Source organism: Balearica regulorum, chromosome 4, assembly GCF_011004875.1.
Source record: "Balearica regulorum gibbericeps isolate bBalReg1 chromosome 4, bBalReg1.pri, whole genome shotgun sequence".
NCBI classification, from domain to species: Eukaryota; Metazoa; Chordata; class Aves; order Gruiformes; family Gruidae; genus Balearica; species Balearica regulorum.
In genome coordinates, this window is record NC_046187.1 from 8910186 (window position 1) to 8937756 (window position 27571).

General features: G+C 42.8%; 1 protein-coding gene across 13 annotated transcripts in view; it reads left to right on the forward strand.

Moving 5' to 3' along the window:
• The window catches only part of JADE1 (jade family PHD finger 1), a 110599-nt gene that overhangs the window by 61877 nt on the left and 21151 nt on the right, over positions 1–27571 (forward strand). The window contains exons 1-3 of one of the 13 annotated variants that reach the window (XM_075751131.1): positions 2025–2251; positions 12707–12784; positions 24588–24670. In XM_075751131.1, the coding sequence (XP_075607246.1) occupies positions 12733–12784; positions 24588–24670 (135 nt within the window). In that variant the 5' untranslated portion in view covers positions 2025–2251; positions 12707–12732. The other 12 variants (XM_075751137.1, XM_075751132.1, XM_075751138.1 and 9 more) reach the window with 12 other exon arrangements.

Consider the following 27571-nt stretch of genomic DNA (forward strand, 5'->3'; position numbering starts at 1 on the left):
CAGTTCTGAACCTTCTTGGAAAGAATTCAGAAAAGTGGGACAAAGAGAATTTCCAGTGATTCTTCAGTCTTTCACAAGGGACAGTATTTAAAAAAAATAAATTAATTCAGTAGAGGTGCATACCTCTATAGAAGAAATGGCAAGCGATGATAGCTTTGCTAATCTTGGTTACCTTTTATGGACTTATGAGTAGTCATCCATGAGCTCCCAAGGGACCTGCAGACCACTGAGTGAAAAAACTGTGACCTCATCTATTCTGGGGTTTACACCATAGCACAGCAATGGATACATGCTGTTTAGATAATGCAGATCAACAGAGTCTCAAGTCACCGACTCCTTTGGCGATGTGAAAATTAGCGTGTGGGGTAGGTTCCTGGAAGCTCAGGGGTAAGATGATGGATGTAGGAATGTAATTCTGGCAACAACTTCTCAGATAATGAGATCTGGTGTGTTGCACAGGTGATCACAGGTGCGATATGGCTGTACCACGAATGGCAAAAAGCTAAGGCCCCGATCCTGCAAATATGAATGACATCAGTGGAGCTACTTCTAAATAGACTGCTGATGTGTACAAAGCTACTTCCAGCAGGTATCTTTATGGGTCTGTACGCCAAGGTAAGTATGGGAGAATGTAGAGAATGTGTGTGGTTTTTTTTTTTCTTATTTTCACGTAGATGAAAACAAGGGGAATCAAAGGCTTAGGCTCTAAAATCTAAAGATGCTTCAGGCTGTTCTATGAATAAAACCACAACTATCTTATTTTCACAGTGAAAAAATACCTTGCAGGGGGGGAACGGGATATTTTTGTAGTGAACTGCAACTTTTTAGATTGTGAGCAATGTAAGTACTGTTTCATTATTGGGTAGGTAGGTGGGTGAGACGGCAGGATAAATGACTCAGTTTGCATGGATGAGTAACGACCCAATTCCTCTGCTGAACTAAGGTGTGATTCTTTTGGCAGACTAATATTGCTGTGGAGGCTGCATTAATTTGTATTTGCATACTATGGGGATTACTTTCCACAGATCGCCTTAATTCTCTGAGATTATGCTGAATCTTCTCCGTGGTATTTATTACCTCATACTTTATTTGCTCAGGAATTCTTCTCAAAAGGGGTTGTTCTCCTTCACTCAGAGCACAGGTGCATGGTGTGAGGTAAAGCGATTTATGTGGAAAATAAAGAAATCTGCACTCAAACGTACTTTTTTTAAATAATGGGAAGTTTAGTATGTAATTTGGTGCCAATTTAAGATAATTTCGTTTCCTGCTAGAAAGATGTGAACTGAACCGCAGTATGTGTTAGCTCTTTCTAGTGTTTGAGAACTATCAAAGTTAGGGAGCTGGAGGGATAACGCTGGGGGCTGAGAATAGGGAGCCTGCAGTTTTATTCTTGCCCTGGCAATTATGCGCTATGTATGTGGCCACAGCATTTAACTCTTACGTGCCTCAGTTTCTCTGCCTGAAAAATAGTGAGTTTATGTGTTATGCATAGGGAGTCTGTGCAGCATTGTAATTCCTGGTTGTGAAATGGGCTTAATTTTTTTGGAGAGAAGAGTTAATTGTTGTAGGGTAACGCCAGCAGTGCCACAGGCGCGATCTGGGTGCAGACACATACCCTTTCCCACCTGCCAGCCTTCCACCGGTGCCTTCTGCCTTCGTTTGCGAGCCCGCTTGACTGCGAGCGAGGACGCGGCAGGAGCCGGGCGGCCACGCACCACCGGGCTCCGGCCAGGTCGGCGCAGTTGGAAGCAAGGGGCTCCCCGGGCAGTCGCTCGCCGCCGAGGGAGAAGGGGAGACGGGCGGCGAGACCTAGCCTGGCAGGTGGGAGCCCCCTGCGCCGTTGCGCGGCTCCGGCCAGGGCCGCGAAGAGTTAACGGCGGCTCCCCCGGGGCCGCCGCCGCCGCCTCCCTACCCCGGCGCTACATTACTATTATTTCCCCCCCCTTCCCTCGCTTTCCAGTTTTGGCAGGGGATTAAAGTAGCTCCCCCCTGTGGCAGCAGTGACCCAGAAACGAGTTTGATTCACGGAGTCCTTCCTCCATAACAAGTACAAACGTCAGTCAGAGGGAGTCTCTGTGTGTGTGTGCGAAAGAGAGTGAGCCGCGGGTGTGTGCGTGTGTGGCGCAGGGAGCCGCTCTCCGCGCCCGCTCCCCGGCGCCGCGCCGAACTCATGAGGCGGCCCCGAGCCCTCCGCGCAGGGGGAGCCCGGCCGCGCCGCCCGCCACCGCCTCGCCGCCGCCGCCGCCAGCAGGTAACCGTGCCCGCCGCCGCAGCGCCAGCCGGGGGAGCCGCCAGCACAGCCATATTTGATGGTTTTTTTTGTCGCTCCGGAGGCGGCGAGAGAGCAGTTTCGTGCCGAAGGTCGCTGCCTAGTGGAAATAAGATAGTACGTCATTAACATGGCGCCAAGAGCCGTGCGGCTCGGTCCGGGGCGAGGGGAGGCGGCCGAGTTGCGGCTCCGCTATCCCACAAGCAACTTGTGCCGGGCTGGGGCGGGCGGGAGGAGGGAGGGGAGGTTGTGTTGCCGCTCGGCGCGGCGGGCCGGTGCCGGCAGCGGCGGGCGGCTTTTTGTTCCGCTGCGGGCTCCGGCAGCGGCAAGTAAGGACCGCGCAGCTTTGAAGGTGCAGCGGCCAAGTGAGCTCACGGCGTGCCGCGCTCCCGGCCTCGGGCGTCGCTGCAGGCTGCGCCGGGGGGGAGCCTCGGGGACATCGCCGGGCATCACGCTCCGCGGAAAGTAGGAAGCGTGGGAGCAACTTGGTAGACAGATGGCAATGGCAGAGCGCAGGTCCTGCTCGGATATTGATGTGTAGGAAGGGGGCGGGGGGAGCCATGGCCAGTGTCTGTCACCGTGTCACCCACATGTCCGCGGGACTCGTCGCCTCTCGCCGAGGGCGGGGAGCGTGTGCGTGGGGGAGGAGGTGTTTATGTGCAGAAGCAGCTTTGTAGTTACGCTGACCCCCTAGTCGCACTTGGCTTTCGCTCGTAGTAAAAAAAAAAAAAAAAAAAAATGCTTAGAAAGCATAAAAACTGCTCATCGGTGAAATTAAGCAGAAGTTGCCTTTCGGAGCGGGAGAGCCGCAGCCGGTTAGTCGTGTGCTCGATGGGCGCATAGGGGTGTGCTCTGGGGCACCGCTGGGTGTTCCGCTGGAGGTGGAGAGCGGCGGCCTGCCATAGGTGCTCCGGTGTCTCCCCCGCTCCCCGAGGCGAGCGCACGGTGTCTCCTGCTGGAGAGCAACTTGCGGGAGCCCTGAAGTGCACGTGTTTGAGAGCGTGTGTGCGGGGGGGAGGCGCGGAGCGGCCCGGGCCCACCGGGGAGAAGAGCGGTATCCCTGCCGCCGGGCGGGCGGGGCAGCGGCCAGCAGGTGCACGGCGGCCCCGCAGCGCCCTACCCCCGCCCCGGGGAGTTGAAGTGCGAGAGCGGCGAACTGGCAGGAGCGGGCATGGGGGTGGGGGGGACGCGGTGCAAACTTCGGCGAGGCGCGGGGGGGTGGGTGGGGTGGGCTCCCCTCCCGCTGCTTGGCGCTCGGTGGGTGCCCTGGGGCAAGACGTTGCTCTGCCGGCCTCCCGAGGCGGCGGCAGCGCGCCGGGGTTTGTTGACGAGGGAATGGAACGGAACGTCACCGGCGGTGTTGAAACGCGAACGTAACGTAACTGAACAACAAACGCGGGGGAGCGGCGGCAAACGCCTGAAGTTGTTCGGGCGCCAGTCAGGGTAGCTCCGCGATTTCGCTCTTCCCCCGAGGCCTGGCAAGCAAGATGGGTCCGGGCTGCGGTGCGCCAGATAACCGCGTTGTGTCTGTGTAACGGTCCGTCCTCGGCCCCCCGGAGGAGGCAAGTGCGGCTCCAGCGATTATTCCACTTGCTGAAATTAGACAAAGCCGCCCTGATGCTGCTGTCACCCCGCTTGTCCCTGGGCTCGGGTAGTCGCCTCATCGGAGGACGATTTTTCTTTTTTTTTTTCCTTCCTTCCTTTCCCGTTCGCGCCCGCCAGTTTATTAATGATAGGCGGTGGGATGTTCATTATTTTGGGGAGGGTGGAGGCAAAGGGTGTTTGTTTGTTTGCACCGCCTGCTGGTTGGTTTCCTATGACAAGAGGTGATACACAGTTTCCAGAACTGTCTGGGAGTGGGAGGAGAGACAGACACAGAAAATGAGCTCAAGTCTCCTCTGTGCTGCTGCTCAATCCGCCAAAACGCCGTCCCGTCCCCTCCCTCCCCACTCCCTCCGTCGCAGCGCGGAGATGGGGGGGGGTGGGTGGGAAGGTGCTTTGGCCGTTTTCGGCAGTGACAGGCGTTTGGGGGAGAGGGAGCGGAGCCGGGGGCACCAAGTTTGATTTGCAGCCGGGGCCGAGCGGATTGGTGCGGCCGGCGGCGGGGAGGAGCGGGAAAGGGAGCCGGGAGAAGAAGGGGGGGTGGTGGTGGTGGTGAGCTGGGCCGTTTCAAATGGAAACCGGCGGCCGTGCCGCTGCCCAGGAAGGTGCCACCCCCGCGGGGAGGTGTAGCCCGGCGGCACCCGGGCAGGGAGGCGGCTCCGTCTCCTCTTCCCGCCGTTGGCCATGTCTCGGCGCCGCCGGGAACCCTCGACGCGAGCGGTAACGGCCGGCGGGCGCCCGAGGCGCCGCGCGCGTGTGGGCAACCGCCGCCCGCGCTGGGAGCTGAGGTGGGATCGCTGCGTGAGGAGGAGGAGAGCTTAGACCCGCGAGCGGGCGGCGTCAGGCGCCGCTGTTTGAATTTACTCTCGAAGCGCCGTCTCCCGCCCTCTGGAAAGGCGGCCCTGAGTTGGCAGCCGTTGGCTCGGCGGGTGGCGACCGCTCGTTCGGGTCGGTAGAGGCACAGGTCACCTGTGAGACGATTTAAAAAAGCCACGCTTCCCGGGCGGGGTGCGTGCCTCTGACTAACTTCTCCCTCGGTCTCTTTCTTTTCCTTCGGCTAACAGCTTTATTCTAATAAACTTGATTAGATTCACCCATAGGTGAAGTCCGTGGGATCTTGAAACCTGTCAGTCGTCCAGTAAGAACTGGCCATGTGTGACATGTACGCGACTGGTTTGTGTGACTGCACACAAGCGTTAAAAATAGATTGCTTCTCCTTGGATAGCTCTTAGGTAGTATTAGAAATTATGGTAGCGTTTAGCAACACGTTTTAGTTGACATTTTAACGTTAAAGTAGGAAGATGCTTTTATGCTAGCCCTGTTTTTTCTTTTTAGGGAAAGATTTAGCTGTGATTTGGAATAATTTCCTTTTTAAGCAGGCACTGTCTTTTAAGTAAGTCAAAAGCTGCCCACACTTGCAAACCTAAAACCTTCATAAAAGTTATGCCAAAATATGCTTGTTATGATTCTATTTCTAGAGGCTTCTCACACTCAGTGGGATATTGTTGAAACAGCAAGGGTTGTACGTTTTAGTGGCAGGATTTTCCCTCTGGCTTCAGATACCACTCGCTCCCTGCTTTTGAGCTCTGTTTTTAATACATATGTTTAAAATAAAATAACAATAGTAAACTACCCTTTCCTCTCACAGCTGCAAATTTGCCTTCCAGCTTCTCTGGTTTCGTTCACAATTCACAGAATATAGTAAAAAAACCTTCCAGTCTTTCCTCAAATGTTTTCTCCATGTGGTTAGTGCTACTGCTTCGCGCTCCTGTTTTCGGCTGGAGCTGACCGAGCAGAAAGCTTTTTCTAGATGGAAGAGATGAGCTGCGGTAGATGCAGGGTGGGTTGAATTAATTCACAGAGTCAAATTTATCATTGCTAAAGATTTTGGGCAGTCGGTTTCAGCAGCACAGTTTGGGAATAATTTGCTGCCACTGCCTAGATTGTAAGGTAATGTTATGAGCTGACTTGCGCAGGTGCGTAAATGAACATGTGGATTGCTGAGAAGTGTTGGGCTGATGTGTCCAAATTCTGCCTTTCCTTGTGAAATTTTGAATAGGTGTGCTGAAGTCAGCAGAAATATTCCTTGTGGAGAACGCTTTTGGCCTTGGAACATACTTTTTTCTTTTATGAGACTTGGAGGATTTTTTTTTTCTCTCCAAATTTAAGGTCTGTGACTTTTTTGTACTGTGGACTATGCTACGTAATACTGTAGTACTTAAGAACTCTTCTTGTATCTTCGTGACTGTAAAATGTCGCTATCGAAGCTTTCATAGGTGATAAAGAAGAATTGCAAAGTTTTAGGTGAATTTTAATAGTATAACTTATTTCTGACGTAGTTCCTTTTTTTGGGGGGGTCTAGGCATGAAGGAAAACCCCGTTTTTTTTTGTTTTGTTGCTGTGTTAGGTGTCAGTTGGTGAAGACTGGGGTGGTGTCATAAACTATGTAAAAAGACTACAGTAGTGGAAGCCAAATGTCTTCATCTACTATCCACTTTGTTAAGACTATGTCACACTTCCATTTGTGCATTAAGTATTTTGAAGCGATTTCTTGTGTGCTAGAGATAATGAGGTCTTAGTTTCATTGCAGTTAGTGGGTTACTTTCAGGAAAAGCCAGTTCTTCAGTTTGTCTTCAGGGTGTACATCTGTCATAATTCTGCTTTCTTCCCGTTCTGTCTCTGCAGCTGTTCAGTGCAGTTTATTGTAGTGACACCCGTTAGCATGGTTACAGTTAATTGTCGGTCAGAATTTGAATTATGCACTCTTCGTACCCAGAGGTTTTATATAGCCCTTAAAAATACTTTAGTAAGAATTGTGCTACGTAAAACCTTTGACCCAAGGATGTAGATTTTTTCATGTATAATTATTTTAAAAAATTTGGTTCTGTGTAGCTATTTGCATAACAAAGACTGACATACTTTACATCTTTCTCTTTGATCATCTCTCTACTTGGGGTCAAACTAAGTGAAAAAGTATACGATGTTCTTAACTGTGCAGTAGTAGCGTAAAAAGTTCTGTGCCGTGTTGCATGTGGGTGTAAGTGTTTGCACGCTGCTGTGCCAGTTTTATGGAATAATGTCTGGATTTCTGCTCTGAGGAAGCTAGGAAAAAGAATTTAGGTTTTTTTCACTCTTACCTGTGCAGTTCCTGGGACTACAGTGTGAGAGAAAAAAGTAAAAAGAAAGATCTTGGCATTTCTGTCCAGTGTGGTTTTTGGGTTTTTTTGGTTCTTTTAAATTAATCTCCTGCAGAGCTAAGAATGGAGGAGCATGATAATGCATACTGGTAAAAATAGTGAATTTGATGTACTGTGTCTTGTTGCTGATTCTAACCCATTGCACTGCATTTGCCAACCAATACTGGGAAGTAGGCAGAAATGTCTGTATTTCTAACTGTGTCTAGTTACGTGTGTAGAGTTAGATGTTTGTTGTTCACCTCCACAAGAATGTATAAATCCAAATGTTATTTTGTGGCCTGACATTGATTATATTGGATTATCATCTAGTCACTTCATTTGCATAGTATTTTACAACTATTTTGAAGAAGGCTTAGTGCTCTCTCCAAAATACAGTAGCCAGAAGAAACCTTTCAGATGTTGTAGTCTTGCCTTTAAAAACAACCTGAGCAATTGTACCATGTAAGTCCAGAGTCACATTTGTACGTTTGAAGTTTGTACCTAATCCATAAATAAAACCCAGAGCTTAGCTTTGAGAGCTAGCATGCTGAAAAGGATGGGAAAGCTACTGGTGACGCATCTCTGTAAAGCACAGTGCCTTCACCCTCTGGAGCAGTGCAGCAGAGTGCGTTGCAAGCTGTGCCAGCCTCAGCAGTACTGCCCTGGTATGGCTAGCTCATCTATGGGTGCTTGGTGGCTAAAAAGTCAGGGCCTCTGCCCCATCTATGCCATTTATTCTGGTGGTGTGATTGCATGAAGTGCTTTTGGATGCTTTGTTCACCCTTGGAAATGGGGTAACGTTGCCAGCAGAGTCATGGCTGTTTCCATAAAGCTGTATTTGGTTGAAGGCTGGCAGCACGTCTCTTATGAAGGCAGGCTGAGAGAGTTGGGATTGTTCAGCCTGGAAAAAAGAAGGCTCTGGGAGGATGTAATTGTGCCTTCCAGTATCTGAAGGGGGCCTACAGGAAAGATGGGGAGGGACTGTTTATCAGGGAGTGTAGTGACAGGACAAGGGGGAATGGGTTTAAGCTGAAGGAGGGTCGATTTAGATTAGATGTTACAAATTCTTTACTGTGAGAGTGGTGAGGCACTGGAACAGGTTGCCCAGAGAGGTTGTGGAGGCCCCATCCCTGGAAGTGTTCAAGGCCAGGTTGGATGAGGCTTCGGGCAACGTGGTCTAGTGGAGGGTGTCCCTGCCCGCAGCAGGGGGGTTGGAACTAGATGATCTTTAAGGTCCCTTCCAACCCAAACCATTCTGTGATTTGCCTGAGTCTGCTCTGCCTCCCCAAATAAACGGGTAAATGTTATAATAGAGTTCTCAGGAAAAATAACTGTCAGCATGCTGTATGTTGGTCTGTCTGATTTCTGAAGGGATGGTTTTAACGTGAAGAAACAGTCATCTTTCAAGGAAATGAAACTGAAATGGTGTACAAAAGTCTCTGGGCTGTTAGGAATTGCCACTGAAAACCTGGGGCACGTTTGGCTTGGTGATGTAGCGGCTTTTGTTCCCTTAGGGCTGCTGGACTCTGTAGCAAGCATTGGGCTTACTCTGCAGGTGAAACAGTATGTGGGCAAATGCCCTTTGGGGGCTGGTGGAAGGATTTGGGAAAAAACAGCTGTAGAAGTGTTTGTGATAGAAGATACAAGGTTCAAGGGCACTGCTTGGTTGACTGCTTTCTTGCTTCAGAGAAGCATTCACTGGGGAAGGGAGTTGGGAAGTTGTTCTGTGGCATGTGTGGGTACAGTGAATGTTTTGTGGAAACTTCTGGATGAAAGAGCGATTACGTGGTTGCATGTGGTTGTTGGGAATTGAGCTCAGGAGCCTGGGTGATCTCTTCCTGTCCTGCAAGTATTGCAGGTTGACTGCATAGTTTTTACATGTTATTGTTATGAATCTTAAAGCTTGGCTTAAATGTTTCACCCTTTTTATGCTTGCATGTGAACTCTCTTTGCTTACAGGCGTAATGATCATAGCCAATTTCTACCATTAAACTAGCTGTGGTACAATCAGTCTTGATGAGCCTGCCTTTACTCCTGACCTGTTGGAATTAACAGATCTACTTCAGTTTCAGAATATGTTTTAATGAGATCTGAGTTGGATCAGATGCCTTGTATATGCACCTGAGTACATTAAGTGTATGTCAATATACAGCTGAGTGAAAAATATCAACATTTTCATGACTGTGAAGAGTGAGAATTTCAAAGACAAGCAATATTGCTAGTACTCAAATCTCACATTAGCAAAGGAAAGAGAATGAGAGAAGTAATTTTACTGAGAAGTTTGATAGTTTTTCCATTCTGTCTTTTTCAGTATAAAAATATAAAAATACTTAAGGATGTCCCTTGAAGAATGAGTAACTATAGGGTTTTTTCTTCTTTTTTTTTTTTTTTTTCCTTTTTAAGATTAAAAAAGCATTACTTGAATTCACAGTATTCTCTAAACATGCTGGGAAAACGTGTATGTCTGTGGTCAAATGGGGAAAGAGCACCTTCAATCTGCACCTAACCATCACTATCCATAATCTGTGTTTATTTTTAATCAAGTTCTTGCATGACTTTGAAGTCACCATCACCGATAGTCTTTGAAGCAGAGGTACTGTGATACTGTTAAGAGCAGCAGCATTTCAATCTCTGTGATTGTAATTCTTATTAGCTGTTCCAGTGTTGTCTCTAGAACGTGTGTTCTGAACTGTGGATGTGAACAACTGGTGGGAACAGTTTAAAATTAGTTTAGAAGTTGAAAAAAGCTGTTTTATTACTTGTAATGACAAAAATTTTAGGGGGTTAATCTTACAAGGTTTGAGGCTTGCTCTAAGAAGCCAAATGCTGCTTTTCCATCATTGACTTAGCTCCCTGTAAACTCAGGTTAGGTTCAAAGATTGGAAAATGAGATCTCTGGATTTTAACTTTTTTTTTTTTTTTTCCATTTCATATGCATCTATAAAGGAATCTCCCAGAAGCTTCATCAAGTAGGGTATTTCTTTTAATGTTACTTTTGAGAACACAGGTTTTCAATGTGGCCAACTTCAGAAACCTGACTAGAGCGGACAAGGAAATCAGCTGCCTTATTTAATACTCTGTACTCCAGGAAAGTGGCTTCTGTTCTGGCTTCTCTTGTTTCCTGAAGAACTGTGCAGAGCGCTTAAATTGGGAGGTGTGAATTCCACCGTCTCCTTTAAACAACAAAAATGATGTTTAGTTTGTTTTTTAAAGACACATGGTAGGAAGGAGAGAAGCTTCCAGGTCTTTCCTTATTTTGTGAATTTGCAGAAAGTATGGTTAGGAGAAAATTAATTCAAAATACACTTATCCAAAAACATGCGGAGGAGCAGAATTTCGAATTTTCGTGTTGATTGCAAGCTCATGAGTGTGTTTCAGTGTATATATGCTATGTTATTTTGTTTTATGGTGCATATTACTTTTCAGATCATGTGGGCATGAACCAAGAAGTGAGGATTTTGACCAGGAATATACAAGTTACATTTCTGAGATAACTTACATTTTCTGTATTTTCTTCCATATTCTCTTTACTTTGTTTATAGGAGATATTTCCATTCTGAGTATGTTCTTTTATGTTGATATTGTTAATATTTCTTTAAATTACAGTAAAAATATGTGAAAACTGGAAAAAGTTCCTTACAGAATGGATATTTATCCCCCTGGTTTTGACCTTGTAGGAGCTAATTGATTTTTCTATTCTATCTTAGCCTGTTTTGGATCTGAATGTTGGCTTTCTATCTTTATGAGTGACTGTATAAGAACTTGGCTCTGGATCCATTACATTTATACCAGATTCAGATGATTTTGATGGTCCAGGCTGATATGTGTATTTATTTATTCATTGGCAGCATTTCCGTCTGCCATACACACAAAGTTCTGGTCAGCTTCAAAGCAATTCTTTCAGAATTCTTCTAGCACTATAAGAGGTTGTCATTTTTGATTGTTTACTTTCTGGCATCACATGTTATATGTGAACTGTTACTCTATGAAATGATGAGAAAAGGTCTTGGTGAAGTGAACCATTTGGTTTCTCTTTACTGTTAGTGAGCAAAGTTTGCAGCTCAAAACTGTTACATATTTCAAAACCAGCCATATTAAATCCCACTCTGGAAAGTCACGTTGTTGGAGAGAGGCTTCCCCCCCCAGCTCTGTTTGCACATATAATATGAAAAAGGAGGCAATCTTGCAATGCTTGGGCTATTACAGCTATGTTAGGTTCACTGGGAGTGTAAAATAGTGTCAGGTGTTCAGTTGCTTGTGATTTGCTAGTGATGATAAAATGAATTCCCTCAAAAAAATGCCTATTTCTTTTTATATGAATCACTTTTGGAAGAGAAGATACTTTTGTGCTTTTTGGGAAAAAAGTGTCAGGCATTGATTAGACTTTTTGGGTTTCCTTATTTGGGGACTTAGTCTTAGAAAAGTTGACAGTATTGTTGAGTTTACTACAATGAGACATGTTCTCAGCGAACAAAGTAGTTAATTGTATACTGAAGGGTCAATTAAAGGAGTTTTGGTGAAAGGTTTCTGGGAAATCTCAACTCACACAAAAATGAGGTCAGATTTTCTGCACCTGCCTAGAAGCAAAAAAGTATTTTGGCATCTGATTTCCAAATCTGTGCCCCAGAGGTATGTATGAGGGTTTTCCTGCTAGCAGAACACTCAGACCTTGTTGATATCACGATTGATAAGAGGTAAGCAAAGACTCAGGGGATTTGATGTGCATCTAGAGTCCTTGTCAGTTTAACTTATGGTGGATATGCCTTTCTGCACTTGTCGTGTTTTTTCAGTTCTTCAACTTAGACTTTTTAATAGCTTTTTACATGTAAATGCTGACTAGCTATTTACAGCTTCCTTAATTTTTCTGAATTTGGTTTCATTCCACAGAGAATACAGGTGAAAATACAAATGCCCTGTGAATAGCACTTAAAAAGATGCGGAGCTTTGTGCCTTTACATCGCTGGTTCGTGTGCAGTTGAACTCAATATTGGTAGAAGTCTGGTAGTTTGGAGGAGCTTCTGTGTAATCGGTTGGTGGTCTGATTCTGGAAGAACATTTAGTGTTAGGCGTGGCGCTAGAAATGTGTCTGCTGGAGGAAGTAACTCTCTTACCTTAGAGGATGATGCCTTGCAGGGCATGGATGACGCATGTTTCATTAATCTGGGAAAGCTTGGCTTGCTACTGCTGATGTTTCTTTTTTATATATGTAAGTGGATGACTTTAATCTTTGATTTCGTAAATCCGATGCTTTAAATGGGAATAAAATGGTTCCAAAAACATATTAGCCGAAGTAAATATTTACACAAACAGTAAAAATGTTACTGTATTGCAAATCTAGTGTCAGAATGGGCAGGGGAAGTTAAGCACATTGACTGCAGATGTTTAGTGATTTTTCAGACCTCTCAGAACAAAATACGCTTTTGTTTTGGGGTGAACGTGTTTGGTGGGGTTCTCATTGATACTCTGCAGTTTTGTTCACCTGCTCATATGATGACTGCCTAATGAAGCATCCTTGAGATACTCACTGTTCATATTTCAGATGCTGTTTAAAGTTGTTTGTTTTCCTTTGTGTGCTGTAAATCCTCGAATGCCATCAGAAACACAACTTGATGACTGTGTATTATTATCTTGGGTTAAGTGCTGTCTCATTGCTTTGCAGGCTGCCTGCTGTTTCCCGTGGAGATCATGAAACGAGGTCGGCTTCCTAGCAGCAGTGAGGATTCTGACGACAATGGCAGTAAGTGCTCCTTTGTTGTAGAGTGCAGTAGGTTATGAGTTTGAAAACATGTTTTAGTGCAGTGTTTTATGTGACAGAGGCATTTTGCATATTGGTCGGACTGGTAGAAATGTATATTATAAGGATTTAGTTTTGAACTCAGTCATTCTGAGCACAGGTGAAGAGTAGATTCAGGATCCCCCCACTGTATTGACTATACAGTGTTAGTTAATAAGATAAAATGAGAAAAAGTTGGTCGTCATCTTTAAAATCTTTGCAAGCAACATAATTTCTCATTAGAGGGACAGAATTTGCATGGAAACATCTGCTGACATTGTCCAGAGCTTAGTATTTAACAGAAGTTTGCATTAGGATTTTAAATTTGCTTCAGTGTTCTCTGCATACTCTCTTACGCAATGAAAAGATCTATTGCTTCAAACTTAAGTAGAAAAGATTGATGTTGCTTAAAAGTTGTTCCTTTGTTTGATCATCATCTTATTTGAGGAACAACTTTCAAGAATTTGAATTCAGTAAATCAGTAATTTGGATACAGAATATATATATATTTTTAAACGTTTCTGTACTGACAGAACTAGTACTGAACTCTGTATGGTGTATATATATCTCCTGTGTTTGGATTCCAGGGACTGATAATCTTTCATTTAAGCAGGAGAAAAAAAAAAAAAGGGTGGGGGCAAGATAAAATTGCAGTTTGGGAAATATGCCAAGGTGTTTCATTTGCCAAAACAAGCCAGTTGATTGTACTCAACAATAATGCAGCTTAGCCAGTTGTCAGATTTTTCCTGGTTTTAATTTGATCTGTCTGGATGCACATCTTCAAATCTGAAGTCTTTTGTGAGATTTCAGTCTGAAATGTAACCGAAAATGATCAGGGAGGTTTTCCAGGTGTTTTTGAAAGCTTTACTCTGAGAAGATAGCCCTGTGCTGCACTGTGGCCCTGCACAGGTGACTGCTTCACCTGCACTCATTGCTTAGGCGTGTCTGTGCTGCGTGGGTCTGCTCAGGTATGGCCAAATCTGCACCTTAAAATGACCTTAGGCAAACTATTGCTGAAATGAAGGAGTGGTGAAAGGATTGGAGGAGGTGAGAACTAGCAAGCTGATTAGGATTAGTCCAAACCAAGGACTGAGTAAAATCTATTAAAGAAGTGCGGGATTTGACTGGTTTTTGGAGAACTACGTGCACTGGGGGGATTTTGGAAGAAAAAAGCCCAAATCAGACCTGTTTTTTCTTGGTTAGAAGTTTGCTTGTGGTTATAAAAATTGAAGTCAGTGTATTTCCTCAAAGGTGACGTGTACTTTGCCAAAACAAAGCTGTGTTTTTACTTGTAAAATAGACAAGTAGCAGCAAATACGATGTCTTTCTCTAGAATTTTGCTTTACCCTTTTTTCATTCCATAGCAGCTTTATATAATAGTGTTTCATTTTGGTAAGTGTTTCACTCTTATCTGGTTTTTTTACTCTTTGATCCCTTCATGTGCCTTGTGTCACAGGCTTTACGAAATAAAATATGAAGCAGATTATCTTGGAATTGAAGTTCTGAAATAGATACAGTTGACTTTTCTGTTGCTGATTATAATGCTTGTTTGTAATGTCATTTCATATATAACTATCTGGAATAGAGCTGTTGATTTACTGAATTATGTTGTCCCAAAACCTGTATTTTTATCTGTTCCATAGATCAAGATCTAAGAAAATGAGTTAGGAAAAGAAAAACAAACCCTTGCCCTTTTATGATCTCTCTATTTTAAAGCCTAATTAATAAGAATAACTATTTGTTGAATAAATTACATGGCAAAAGGCAGTGAAATTTTGAAAGTATTTTCAAGTATTGTGTGAAATATATACCACTTCCCTTTCATTACACTTTTTTTCCTTGACTTGATTATATTTTTTTCCCCTTGTGAAGTTACTGGGCAAATTCAGATACAGGTTCCTGTGTATTCGTTCTATCACTATATACATGTTCAAAAGGATCAAGAGTTAATAATCAGAAACAGAGATAAGATTTAATGTACAGTCAGCATCTTCAAGGCTTTTTGTCACACTTTCCTGAGAACAATGTCTGATGCTCAGGCCCTTTCTCTCCACTTTTCCTGTTATGGGACATACCAATAGTTCTTTGCAACTATGTTTGAATATCAAGGGTCTCCCCTTACAGGTTTCACCTTCATTTAATCTTTTCTTGCCTTTAGAATTACTGACTAGTCTCACTATATTAATTTCTATATTATTCCTTTGTCAGTAGTATCTCTGATTCACCGCACTAATACTAGTGTTAGAAGGGTAAGCAAATTTTGTTGCCTAAAGAAATAAAAGATAAAAATTTCTGTGAATTTCTGGGCTCCGTGTTGAAGGCTTTAAGTTTTTCACTAGCTGTTTTTCCTTCTCAGAGTTTCCACAGGCAGAAAACAATTAAATAGACTATTCTGAGCACTTCAAACAGCCATCTTCTAATTGAAAAGTTGAAATTTTAATCAACACTTAGTTGGAATCCTATTGCCAAACATCTGCTTCCCTTCAGTCAGTGGCACCTCTTGACCCTCCAGTGCACTCTATGCATTCCCATCATACTGAACTCAATACTCCTTCAGCTTAGAGCTCAGCACTGCTCTCCCTCATCTTGCAAGGTGAGGATTGGGGCTCCAACTGTTGGGTTTCTTCAGTTCTGAAGTTTTCATACTGTGCCTTAGACTGTGTGATCAGGCATCTGAGATTCATCATGAGTGTCACTGGATAAATGTTGTTGGAGTAATCTGAATGATGATGCTTGTCTGGGGTAGACTCCAGTGTGTAGACTAGTGCCACCTGGAAAACATTTTGGCATGAAGAAATACACATTTTATTTTACTGAACTCAGGAACCTGCATATTTATAAGATAGTAATAATGGAATTTATCTAAAAAAAAAAATGAACATATGAAGATTGTTTTCCGTTAGATTACTAAACTGAATCACTTTCCTTGGTAGTCACAAGGTGACAGAAAAACAAACCTCATACCCCAAGCACTAAAAATGTATTATACTGAAGATATAAGCATATCTGTAGTGCTTCAGAGGAGGAAAAACGTACTCTTCTTTTGTGAGATGAAAGAGGGAGAATCGTTTTCATGTAGGAGCGAAATACAGAACAGAAGAATGCTTAACAACGTAACTGCAGTCCTAGTGTACATACATGTGTTTGCTGACTTGTGTAAGATATTTTAGTGTGGGTGGTTATATATTATTTGAAGTATTTTAAAGCCTTGCAGCTTAAAGACAGAACCTTTGCTTTTCTTATCACTTTTTGCACTCTAACTTGATTCTTCCCAAAACGTAAGTGCAGACTTCAGGCCCCCAAAAGCATTTATGTCCTTCAGCCTAACTACTGAAAATCGTTGAGCTGTGTCCCCGTAAAATCAGAGTTCTAAATCCTTATTTAGACATGAGGCCAAAATAGCATATTTGAAGCACTGAGCGAGAGGTGTCAGTGAAAGTTGTGCACAGCAGTTCTGCAGTAAGTCCCTGGATATCTGAGTGTGTTCTCTGAGATTTCGTTTTCTGAAATTATAGGTCACTTTTGAACATTTTATCCATGAAATATAATTGAATGAAAAATGGCTGCAGGCATAGTTCTGGATTTGGAACTTTTGTCTAAATAGAGAGGAATAATATTGGGAGAGGCTTGGAGAAGGGTTTAAGATTATTGGCACCTCAAAGTAATCCTTTTTTTGTCATCTGGCAGCTTGTTAGTTTCCGTCCCTTTCCAGATAATGTATTACAGCAACTATAATAGATGTTAATATTAGCCAGGCCCATTATAAAAGCCTTGTGATGTACATGCCATCTTCTTCAAAACCTGTATTAAGTAAATTAGCAATGTTTACCTCAAAGTCAGTGATGTCCTTGTTATCTGCATAGCAGGCTAGGGGTTTGATGGTTTTTTAAGCGATTTTTGTTAGATTGTATTTCAGCTTGTTCCGCCATTGCAAAAACTCCTTCTCTTTATGATTCCAGGTCTTACTCTAATTAAATGTTAGATTCTGAAGCCGTTTTATCTTTCCTGCTCAGCGTTTGACCTGACTTTTTAGCCTCGTTGGTCTGTAAATCTACAAAGGTGGTTTGTGCTGAATATCCCATGTGCTTTGTTTCCTGGTGAGATAAAGTTGTGCGGTGGAGTAGTTTCCATTTATAGCTTCAGGGCACTCCTTTTGCACAAATTGCTTGGACACGTGGACAGATTGTGTTTAAGACAAGATCTGAAGCCCAGACAATTGTATTGTAGGCGGTTGGGTGAAATCCAGGCCCTCCTTGATGTCAAAGAGAGTTTGGTCACTGTTTTCCATGAGGAAGGAATTAATTCAGAGCATGATTTTCTTCACACTTTACTTGCTCCCATGGTACCTCTTCGTTTATTCTTGGAAGGGTTATCAATTCATCATACTCCTACATGCAGAGTGTCTGAAAGAAGAACTGAAGAGACTTGCAGATGAAAAATACTTCTAAGATTTACAAGGTTTCACATCAGTTCCGAGAAATGAAAGATTTAATACTTATGGATTATGGAATATAGTTCTGTAATTTAGATGGACCCTTATTCTATCATTGCTCAACAAATGTTATTTTAAAGTTAAACATATTTTGCCAATATCCATTGCTCTGACTGAATGATGGTGATCTTAGATTTAGAAAGGGCTTCTCATCCCAGTGGATTCCCATTGTGTTTGAGGTGGATCCCAGAGTGCCTTCACAAAGGTTGCTGAGTACATAACCTTAGGTGTGTATGTCATTTACCACAGAATCGCAGCCACTGCCGGCCTGAAATGCGGCAATTACTTAGCAGCGTGTGCAATGCCGTGTATCATTTTATGAAAAGGAAGTGAAGAATAGTTTTCGGTTTTCAGTTGAACTGGCTGGTAGGTGAGGGATAGTGATTAAGCAACGGAACGTAAAATAGTTACAGTGCTAGAATTTGGGCAAAGCAGCACTTTAGTGGTCACTGCTGTGCTTTTGAAAAAGGGTTGTGGCATTTAGAGTGATGACAAATGGTCTGAACTAGCATCTTACCTGAAGGTTAGGCTCACTGGGGCCGGGTGACTTTTGATAAAGCCGTTATGCTTTTGAGTACTCTGGAAGAGTGATTTGAAAGACTTCTGGGCTGATAGGATATTGCATCTGAGGGAGGGACATCACATAATCATCACTGTCATTTTTGGAGAGGCAGATGTTTCTTTACAAGACTGCTAATATTGAGTATACCTAACCCCACTGGAGTTTTAAGGCCTGACAACATCATGTTATCAACCTATGGATGCTTGCCTGAGAGGTGCTCAAATTGACTTTAATAACCTGTATTAAACTTGTGCTAAAACTTTGTATTCCGTTGTGGTAAAACATTGCTACAGTGGGAAGCCTTGGGCTAGGGAGCTACAGTGGCACTTGGGTCTTGTGATAAAAAATAAGACGGGATTCTAGGAATTCCTTGCTGTTAGAAGGGTGACATGTGCCTGTGCGTGGTTATGTGTGTGTTCTTTGAGATTATAAAACTGAAATGTGTGCTACTGAGAAAAGGGACCATAGGAGGGAACTTGTATGGAACTGCTGTGGCAGGGAGCTGCGAAGGCTGTTTGTTATGTGTGTCAGATACTGAGCAATTGTGCAGTGTTGTAAAGCACTGCAGAGATCGTATGGATCCACGCATTGTTCAGCTGCTGCAGTTGGGTAGTTGTCAAATGACACTATGTTTTGAGTGGGATCAGTGTTGACAACAGATAAAAGGCTGTTGCTTTTTCTGTTTTGATCTTGAATGAGATTATTGTATAATAATACACTATTATATAAAGATAAGGAAGATAGATGGGCAAATCCTCCAGCAACAGAAACATGAGAAGGGGAATTTGGCTATGTGAAACCATGTCTTAGGTGGTGTTTGCATACATGCTGCTTTCTCTGTGATAAGGCCTGAAGACTTCTGCACAGACAGCTCTTTCTATACCTAATATCATGGAAAACTGCCCTTAGAACAGTCTGCTTCTGTTTTATTTGTGCTGGAATTTGGATCTAGACACATGGAGCTATGTCTAAGTGACATAAAGCCTTCCTGTAGAGAGTTGTGGGCTAGGCAGTAAATGGGGAGACTCTGAGCATCTATGTTTTCTCTTCAGGCTACAGATCTTTCTGACAGTGTTGGCAGCAGCACCTAGTTGCTCTCACAGTGAGTTGAGCAACGGTTATAGGCATCTGGAAATGCCAGTGTTAAGCAGAAGTGACAGCCAGCCATACATCCATGTCGGGGTTGTTTTGCTCTGTTGTGCTGCCTGGTGTAGTGGTGTAGCGGGAGTGTATTTACAGTGACAGAAGTGCTTTCAGACGCCCACTGATCTGAGGCTTTGAAGTGTTCAGAGGCTGTAGCAGCAGGTAGTTCTCCAGGGACACAGCTGGGTGTCTTGCAGGTGGCTTTACAACAGCCTTGTGCATGATGTGTAATAGCTGAGCCTTTTCTGCTCATGCTGAGTAGTGTATTAGTTGTGGGGTAGAATTCCCTGAGGAATTGAATTGCTTTATTGGTCCCAAGGAATTTTCTGTTTTGATGGGCGTTTTTGGAATCAAAACATACTCTTGACAGATCATTTAATAAATTGATACAGTTAACATTGATTATGTTTTTCCTTTTGGGAAGTGTGTGTTCTTCACAAATACGGAAAAAAATTTCACACTCCTTGATTGCTTTCTTTTATTATCAGGAGGCGCATGTGTTACATACACCCTGTAGTGGTATTATAAAAACACTGTATTTACTGTGTAAGGTGTATATAATAGCCTAGGGGAACGGAAAGTTTTCCTACTCGAGTCTTGGAAGTAACCTTTCCAGCACTAGTAGTGTGTTAGAGCTTTGTCTCTCTCGCTGTGAATTACACCTTGTTAGTCATGTGGGACTTCTTTTTGTTTTTCGTCTGTAAGTGGATAAATGCAAAGGGAAAACTGAGACATGTATTAAGAGTATGATCCTCCTCCCATTGTTCTCAGTGATGAAAACCTTTCAAAACATACGGACAGCTAGGCCATCAGAAAGGATCCTAACTATTAAAGAATCAGAGTGGTCTTGGTGTGTCTCCTGGAGTGATGATGCTAGCTAGGCTACTATGTTCATCCTTAACTTGCACAATCATGTAACTGGATAGGCATTTATTAAGACACCTTTTATCTCTGATGCCTAGTGAGGATAGGGATGCATGTTTTGGATGTGTTTAGCTTCATGCTTTGGAGCTGCGTATTTTTCATATTAACTGTTACTCACATGGCTTTTGGTACTATGGGCGCTCTTAACATCTCATTAATTTTCCATCTGTTGTAGAACTCATTTTGCCTATGATATATATATGTATATAGTATTATCTTAAAAAAGTTTTATATTTTCTGAATCCCAGTGATTCAGACTTCCCTTATGATGTTTCTGTTGTTTTACCAAAACTGGATTTAACTCTGTCTTGATCTTCATTTTTTTTTCTAGTCTTGGTGATCCTAATCCAGTTTGGGACTAAGGCTAGTATTCAGAAAACCGTTGATGAATATAGTCATTTTTGGATACTTATTGCAAGAGGATAATTTTGGTAAAAAGTGTCTGTAGTCTTTCTAAAATAACTTAATTAAGTTCATGTGCTTTTATAATACAGAAGAGCTGTTTTGAATCCTGTGTTTGTTTTGACCACAGCAGATTGTTCCTTCCATATAATCCACGAATGGTTCTTACTTCATGTATTTAGATGTAAAAATCAGATCATTAATCAATGAAGTAGCTGTAATTGCCTGTGAACTTTTTCTTTCAGTGACGTTCCTCTTCTGGATTAGGTATGAAAACATGGAAAGGATGCTTAAAAGACAAATATCCTTCATTTTCCTCCTGCACTTTTTATTGGTATACTCAGAGTGGATGGATTGTTTATTAATGAAAGCAGTTTTGGGTAATTCAGTGACCTGATCTTGGCACTATTGAAGGCAGTGACATTTTGCCATTAACTTTAATGGCAGCAGAGTTGAAACTCTTCTTTGAGATTTCAAAAGTAGTTAAATTTAATATTGTTATGGGCTGGATATTTTACTATCATTTGACTGGCTCCTTCAATTTCTTGCACTTCTGTGTCTAAGTGGTGGTGGTTGGTTGAGTCTGTGAATGCATGCCTTATAGTTGGGTTTTGTTTATTCAGTGAGTAAATGTTGCCCCTATCGAAGCGAAGCCCTTGCCAAAGGTCATCCGCTAGCTACAGTTACAGATCTTCGTGGGTAGTAAAATCTCAGTCCCGTGAGAAATTCTTCCACCTTTTTATCCCAGTATTATGTACAGTCAGTTTACACTGCTCAGAAAAATACAACAGTCTCTTCAGTAACTTACTAAAAACATTTTGTGTTTTCATTCACTGGTTTTGTATGTGTCGTGGTTTAACCCCAGCCAGCAGCTAAGCACCACACAGCTACTTGCTCACTCTCCCCTGGCGGGATGTGGGAGATAATTAGAAGAGTGAAAGTGAGAAAACTTGTGAGTTGAGATAAAGACAGTTTAATAGGTAAAGCAAAAGCTGTGCACAGAAGCAAAGCAAAACAAGGAATTCATTCCCCACTTCCCACTGGCAGGCAGGTGTTCAGCCATCTCCAGGAAAGCAGGATTCCATCATGCGTAATGGTCACTTGGGAAGACAAACGCCATCACTCCGAATATCCCCCCTTCCTCCTTCTTCCCCCAGCTTTATATGCTGAGCATGATGTCATATGGTATCCTTGTGGTCAGTTGGGGTCAGCTGTCCTGTCCTGGCTGTGTCCCCTCCCAACTCCTTGTGCACCTCCAGCCTACTCACTGGTGGGGTGGGGTGAGGAGCAGAAAAGGCCTTGGCTCTGTGTAAGCGCTGCTCAGCGGTAATGAGAACATCCCTGTGTCAACAACACTGTTTTCAGCACAAATCCAAACCACAGCCCCACACTAACTCCTATGAAGAAAATTAACTCTGTTCTAGCCACAACTGGCACAATGTGCAAGGAAACAGCTATTACAGAATTATGTAAGAAACTATTTCTTCCCTTATTCATTGTAGGAAGTTAGTTGGCATGGAAAAAATCCTCATTACAAAATATCCTGAAGAAGGCTGGCAGCGATTGAGTTGTCTCTTATGCGTGGAAATTTTACATAGTGTGCTTTTGTGTAGCACTTTAAAAATGTAATTTAAGATTAAGATTCTGTAGTTTTGGTGCTAAGAGTTGACCTTTCATGTTGCATGGAATAGTTAGTTAATCCAGTGGCCTAACCCTTGTGTACATGGTCTGTGTCTAAAACACAAGTACACATATAAGACACTGCTTTGATGTGTAGCATCTGCAGATGACACAGCAGAGAAATGGAGATGGAAGATATGGTAGGGATTATTTTACTCCTCACCTTTGTAGCTTCTCTGTGGCACGAGAGAGACGTGGATATCCATCTCTTAATACCCACATTAAAAAAAAGCCCATATGCTTGCTTACTTGTCTTCAGTTTATGGTGAGTTGTCATCAGTGCTGAATTAAAGCACACAGGTAAAGATCCAGAAGTACATCATGCTGCTGCTGCTCTAATTTTGCCAGATGCGTGCATTACTTGGGAACAACTGTATTAAAGCCTCCAGACTCACCAGCTCCTCTCCCACAGAAACTTCAGAATCAAACACCATTTTGCCAATACAGCTCATTGTTTTTAATTCCTTATCTTGTATGTGGGCTCCCTCCCCTAGGTCCAATGGCATACAAAACAGATCACAAATGAATTAGAAATTCCAAAGTGACTGACTTGCTGGTGCAGTGGTTTAACTGGTTGAATACCTCAGTGTCGGATAGTTGGTCAGATATTAATGTCTTGCTGATGGAAAATATCGGAACCCATGAGAACCAAATACTAACCTGTGTGGGTGTGTATGTGGTCTAAGTCTTCTAGTAAGGCTGTTGATTAAAGAAATAGCATCTGTCTGAATGGTAAAACTTTAATATTTATATTGTTATATTGCAGGAAAAATCTGTTTTTCTGTTGTGAATTTTAGCTTTATATCTGTCGCTTTTGGAGTACTTTCACTTATGCTCCTCTGACTTTTTTTGGTTGAGTTTGGGTACGGGCTGATAGGATCATCATCAGCAGTTTATACTGCTGCTTAGTTTTCAAGAGAACATTTAAATGGAATGGTAGTTAAATGATCTTGGGAGTCTGGCTTTCTACACAGATCAGTAAATGACAGTTGGTCACTTTTTTAGTTTCTTTTTTCCCTTTATAGAAATAGAAAATTATAATTGTAAAATACAGGGGCTTAGGAAAAGTGCCAGTGACTTTTTAAAAACCTTTCAAATAACCAGCTTTTATATTACAACACTAACATGTGCTTAAAATAATATTTCCTGTGTTCTTACCTCAGAAGATAAGATTTTTATCTGTTCACATACCTTGCTTCAATTTCGACCATTATGCATGTTCTGCGTAACGTCTGTTACTCATGGCTGTGTTACAGTGGTTTTTATTGGGGCAGATTCTTTAATGTATTACTAACTGAAAAGAAAAGACAAAAGCATAACAACGTAACAGATTCTTCTGATGACTTGTTACTCAGTCATGTCTTTCCAGTGAAAGTCTTGGACAGTTACTTCACTTTAAAATGATTTTTAATAGCTAACTTATCCCATCCTATGCAATCTCTTTTTGAACAGTGTTCTCTGATCCCCAGGAGGTTTCTGCTGGATGATGTGAGGTGATGGTGTTTCTATGGACTGTAGCCTTACACTTTCTAGTCCTATGATCTATGTGCACAGGCAGTAAAGAAATGAGCAGTGTGGGAAGGCCTTTGCATCGCTTCTGTTTTATTTGTCTACAGTTAATGCCCAGAGTTGCAAAATTTGTGTTCATCCTTCGGAGTTCAGCATGTAGGTCCTAGCTTCCCTATCATATAGACCTTATTACAAGTCCTTCATCTCTCCAACCCATAAGAATTTATTGGCTTTTTTTTTTTTTTCATTACTGCTGTGTAGTTGGTAGTGGGAAATACTTGCCAGACTGTAAGACTGTCAGTCTTATTGAATGAAAATGAGTTGATTTGCACAGCTATAATATACTTTGGTGTCAAAGCACTACCTTGTCAGTGGAGTGTAGGTTCTTTCTCTTTTTCCTTTTTTCCTGTTACAATATTTCTGAAAGCTGACAGAGACTCTGTCAAAAGGTTTCAAGGCAAAAAGGTATAATTTGTTTGGAATGTAATGAATAATTATGCAGGCAAAAATTGTACAACCATACTGAGAGATTTGCTTAGGAGAAGAGACAACAGCTTGTTTTGTGGGCTTTACATGGCACTGTGCTTCATTTCAAAAAGGCTTGCTCTGGTAAAAATTGGGTAACCGATACAGTTATTTAGGACATCAGTACATTAGCTTTAAAGCGTACATCTCAGGCTATCAGCAGGCCTGGTTCAGTTACTAATATGCAGAAAGTGGTTTACTGAGGCTGAGAGGAAAGCATGTTACGAGGTGGCTTTCTTCAGATGCTGGGTGGAAGGTTGATAAGTGCAGTGCAGCCAGTATATGTGTGTACCAGTAGAAAATTATAACAAAACCAGAAGAGCGATCGTGGAAGTTTACGACTGAATGACTTTTATTTTCCGGTTCATGATGAAAATCTTTTGGAGGTTGGTCACAGAAGCCTGACTCTGGCTTGCCTTACTCATATAGTCCCACTGAAGTCAATTGGTCGTCTTGGGTGTGCGGAGAGAGCAAAGGCTTTTATTGATAAAAGGCAGCAGTGCCTGCAAATGATCATTTCTGTATCCTAGGTCTGTCCACCTGGTCCCAGCATTCCAGATCTCGACATCGGAGGAGTTCGTGTTCCAAACATGAAGATCGAAAACCTTCTGAGGTATTTGTGGAATTTGATTTGCATTTTGTAACATCTATCAAATACGAAGCTGTACACATGTTCTGGTAGTGGATCCATGTCTTCTGATGTACATTTTTGTTTCTTTTTACTACATTTTAGCTGGCATCTGTCTGCCATTCCCCCCCACCCCCCCCACCCCTGTTTTTTTATTTGCCAGGAGATTAGGGAGTTCAGTTGGTGGCACAGCCACTGCCAGCACCAGTTTCTATCTGTGAATTTTGTTACAGTCTGACACCCATTCAACATAGCTGTGGATTCTGTCTTCTAGCATTTTAGACATCAGGGTTTCTTTGTAGCTTGATTTGTGAACAGTGGAAAATTTACATTAGGTGCATTTATTTCATAGTTGGTATTGGGTCTTGGTATGTGATCTTTGTTAAAGTGCTTGTCAGACTAGAAATCTGCTTCCTGACAGTTCTGTCTTGCATAGTGCTTTGAGGAAATCCTACCAAGGGAGATATAAATCTTTGAACTTTTCAAGATGGATCAACTGTTAGTAACACATAAATGCGATCCAGTTCTTTGGAAATAGTCTTGCTGAATCTCCCTGTCTTCAGGCAAATAGTACACTGCGGGCTTTGTAGAGGCTGCAAAAAAGCATTAGCTTTGGGATATGGAATTTCTTCATTTAACGTATTGCCCAATACGTGTATTTCTGATGCATTAGTGAGCGATTGATGTTGAGAAAATACAGGCTTTATTAATCTCCCCGATGACAGCATACCTCAGTCCCAGAGAAGAATTTTCACAAGAATCACATTCATTGTTCAGTGTGAACTACACCTAGTACTGGTGTTTTCCAGTCTTCTGTTTTGATTGTTGGCTCTTAAAGACCTTTTATTGGTGAATGTGGAGACTCCTGGTGAATTTATTCTTGCTGGTGTTAGGCTTGCTTTCTTTAGCTATCTTTTGTACATTCCTTAGAAGTAGCCCCTTAGACCCAGTTTTGAGAATTATCTCACGAAGAACTACCTGTCAAGGCTATCAAGAAATAATCTGAGATAATTATGAATCTTGCTGTTGTTTTCTCTGTGCTTCTGATTTCTCCTTTCTCTTTCCTTGCATTTGTTGTCAGAATCTTTGCAGTTTTGTGCTGTTTTGTCAGCCTGGATGGATTTCTCATATACTTCCCTTTAGCTTTGTTCCACAGGCTTTTCCCCCCTCTCCCTCCATTTGCATTGTCTCTGCTCACCACAGCACGCTATTCTGATGATAAGTGTGCTGGCAGAAAAGTGACACTTGCTAAACTCCCCGGGTGAAATCCTGGTCTCATTGAAGTTGATGGCAGAATTCCCATTGACTTCAGCGTGGCCAGGGTTTCACCCTTTAGCTTTGAAGTGTTCGGTGCTTCTGAAAGCCAGCACTTCTGTAAGCTCTGCTTTGCTCCAGGCAGTCTGATTGCATCAGAAATTAGAGCAGAAAGAATGGTGTCACAGGGCCACTGGCCTGGGAAGGAGTTTCTTGACTGTCAGGTGCTGCATTAGCTTTGCTTTTGAGGGAGTTTTGCGACAGATTTGCCTGAGAGCCTGAGTTATTTTGGCTCTCAAATTGAGCAAGTTTTGTGTCTCATTGTATATTTTTAGTCGTCTTTTCATTTGCCATTTGATTGCTTTAATTCAAATTGCTTCGAAGTGCAGGATCCCCTGGCCAGCTGTGCTTGTTTGTTTTGTGAGCCAGTTTGCTTTGTGGCTTATTTTTCACTTCTTGATTGGAGCCTCCCAGGACTTGTAATTTGATTGTTTAAAACATTTCACTATATTTCATTACCTGCATTCACCCTTTCCTTCACGTGGTTATATTATTCTTTATTTTTAAACGTCGGCAGTTTTTCCAAACATGTCAAGACAAGCGTTAAGAAAAACATCATGATTTTATGCTATTTTTATGAGAAAACCAGAGCGGAAACGGAAGCATACTGAGGAGACAGAAGTGGGATAGTACGTGTGTGTTGGGTGGAGAGGTTTCAAGATGTGCAGTATGGCAAGGCGAATCACATTTTGAGATATTCTCAGAAGTATAATTAACCATCAGGTTCACTGTTCCCTAAAATACTTCCCAAAAAATTGTGGGGAATCTATTGAGATATCAGGTGTGTGAATAGTGTATGACAGAAATGGCTGTCCTGGGGAGGCCTGCCTAATTAGCGGTCTGTATAGATCTGGTTCTTCCTCAGCCATGTGCAGGAGTTGGCTGGAGCTAATGTAAACCAGCCAGTGTTGCCGTTGGTATGGGACTGGGTAGGAAACTGGGAGGCCGTGCCACTTTGCCCCACGAGCAGCCCCATGCAAGGATCTAGGAGCACTGCCCTGAAAATCTTTTCCTTTGTAATTCTGCAACGTGGGGCTGGGTGGATGTTGACTCTCTACCACAAACTATGATGTGTGCATGGGAACTTTTCTTAAGATGTTATCTACCTTTTTCTTGTCCTGGTGGTGCTTATTTTCTGTCACCTGGTTGCTTTTTACCCCTTTTCTTTGAATGTGGCATTGAGTCGTTAAAAATTAGTGGTTGTGGAGGTGAGGAGTGCTGAGTGCAGTTGCTGTAGTTTACAGCAGCCTTGCCTTACAGGGAGAGTGGGGCGGGGAGGGCTGGAGTAGGTGTGAACAAGCACAGGCTTGTAGTTCTGATGCCTGCGATAGCACCCTTTGCTTTCTGCAGCGCTGACAGGCAGTGGCAAACTAGGCTGAAGCTGTCGCAACAGTACCGCAGCATGCCTGCTACAAGGGTGAATTTCTTTTTATTTCATTCTGTGGCTTGTTGAAGGCAGCATTGCTGCTTGTTTATGGCTGCTAAGCCAAAAGTAGCCAGACGTCCAGCTTGTTATAGAGATGGATGCCTTTGCAAAAGCAAAGTAAAATTACAGGTATGATGCAGAGGTGT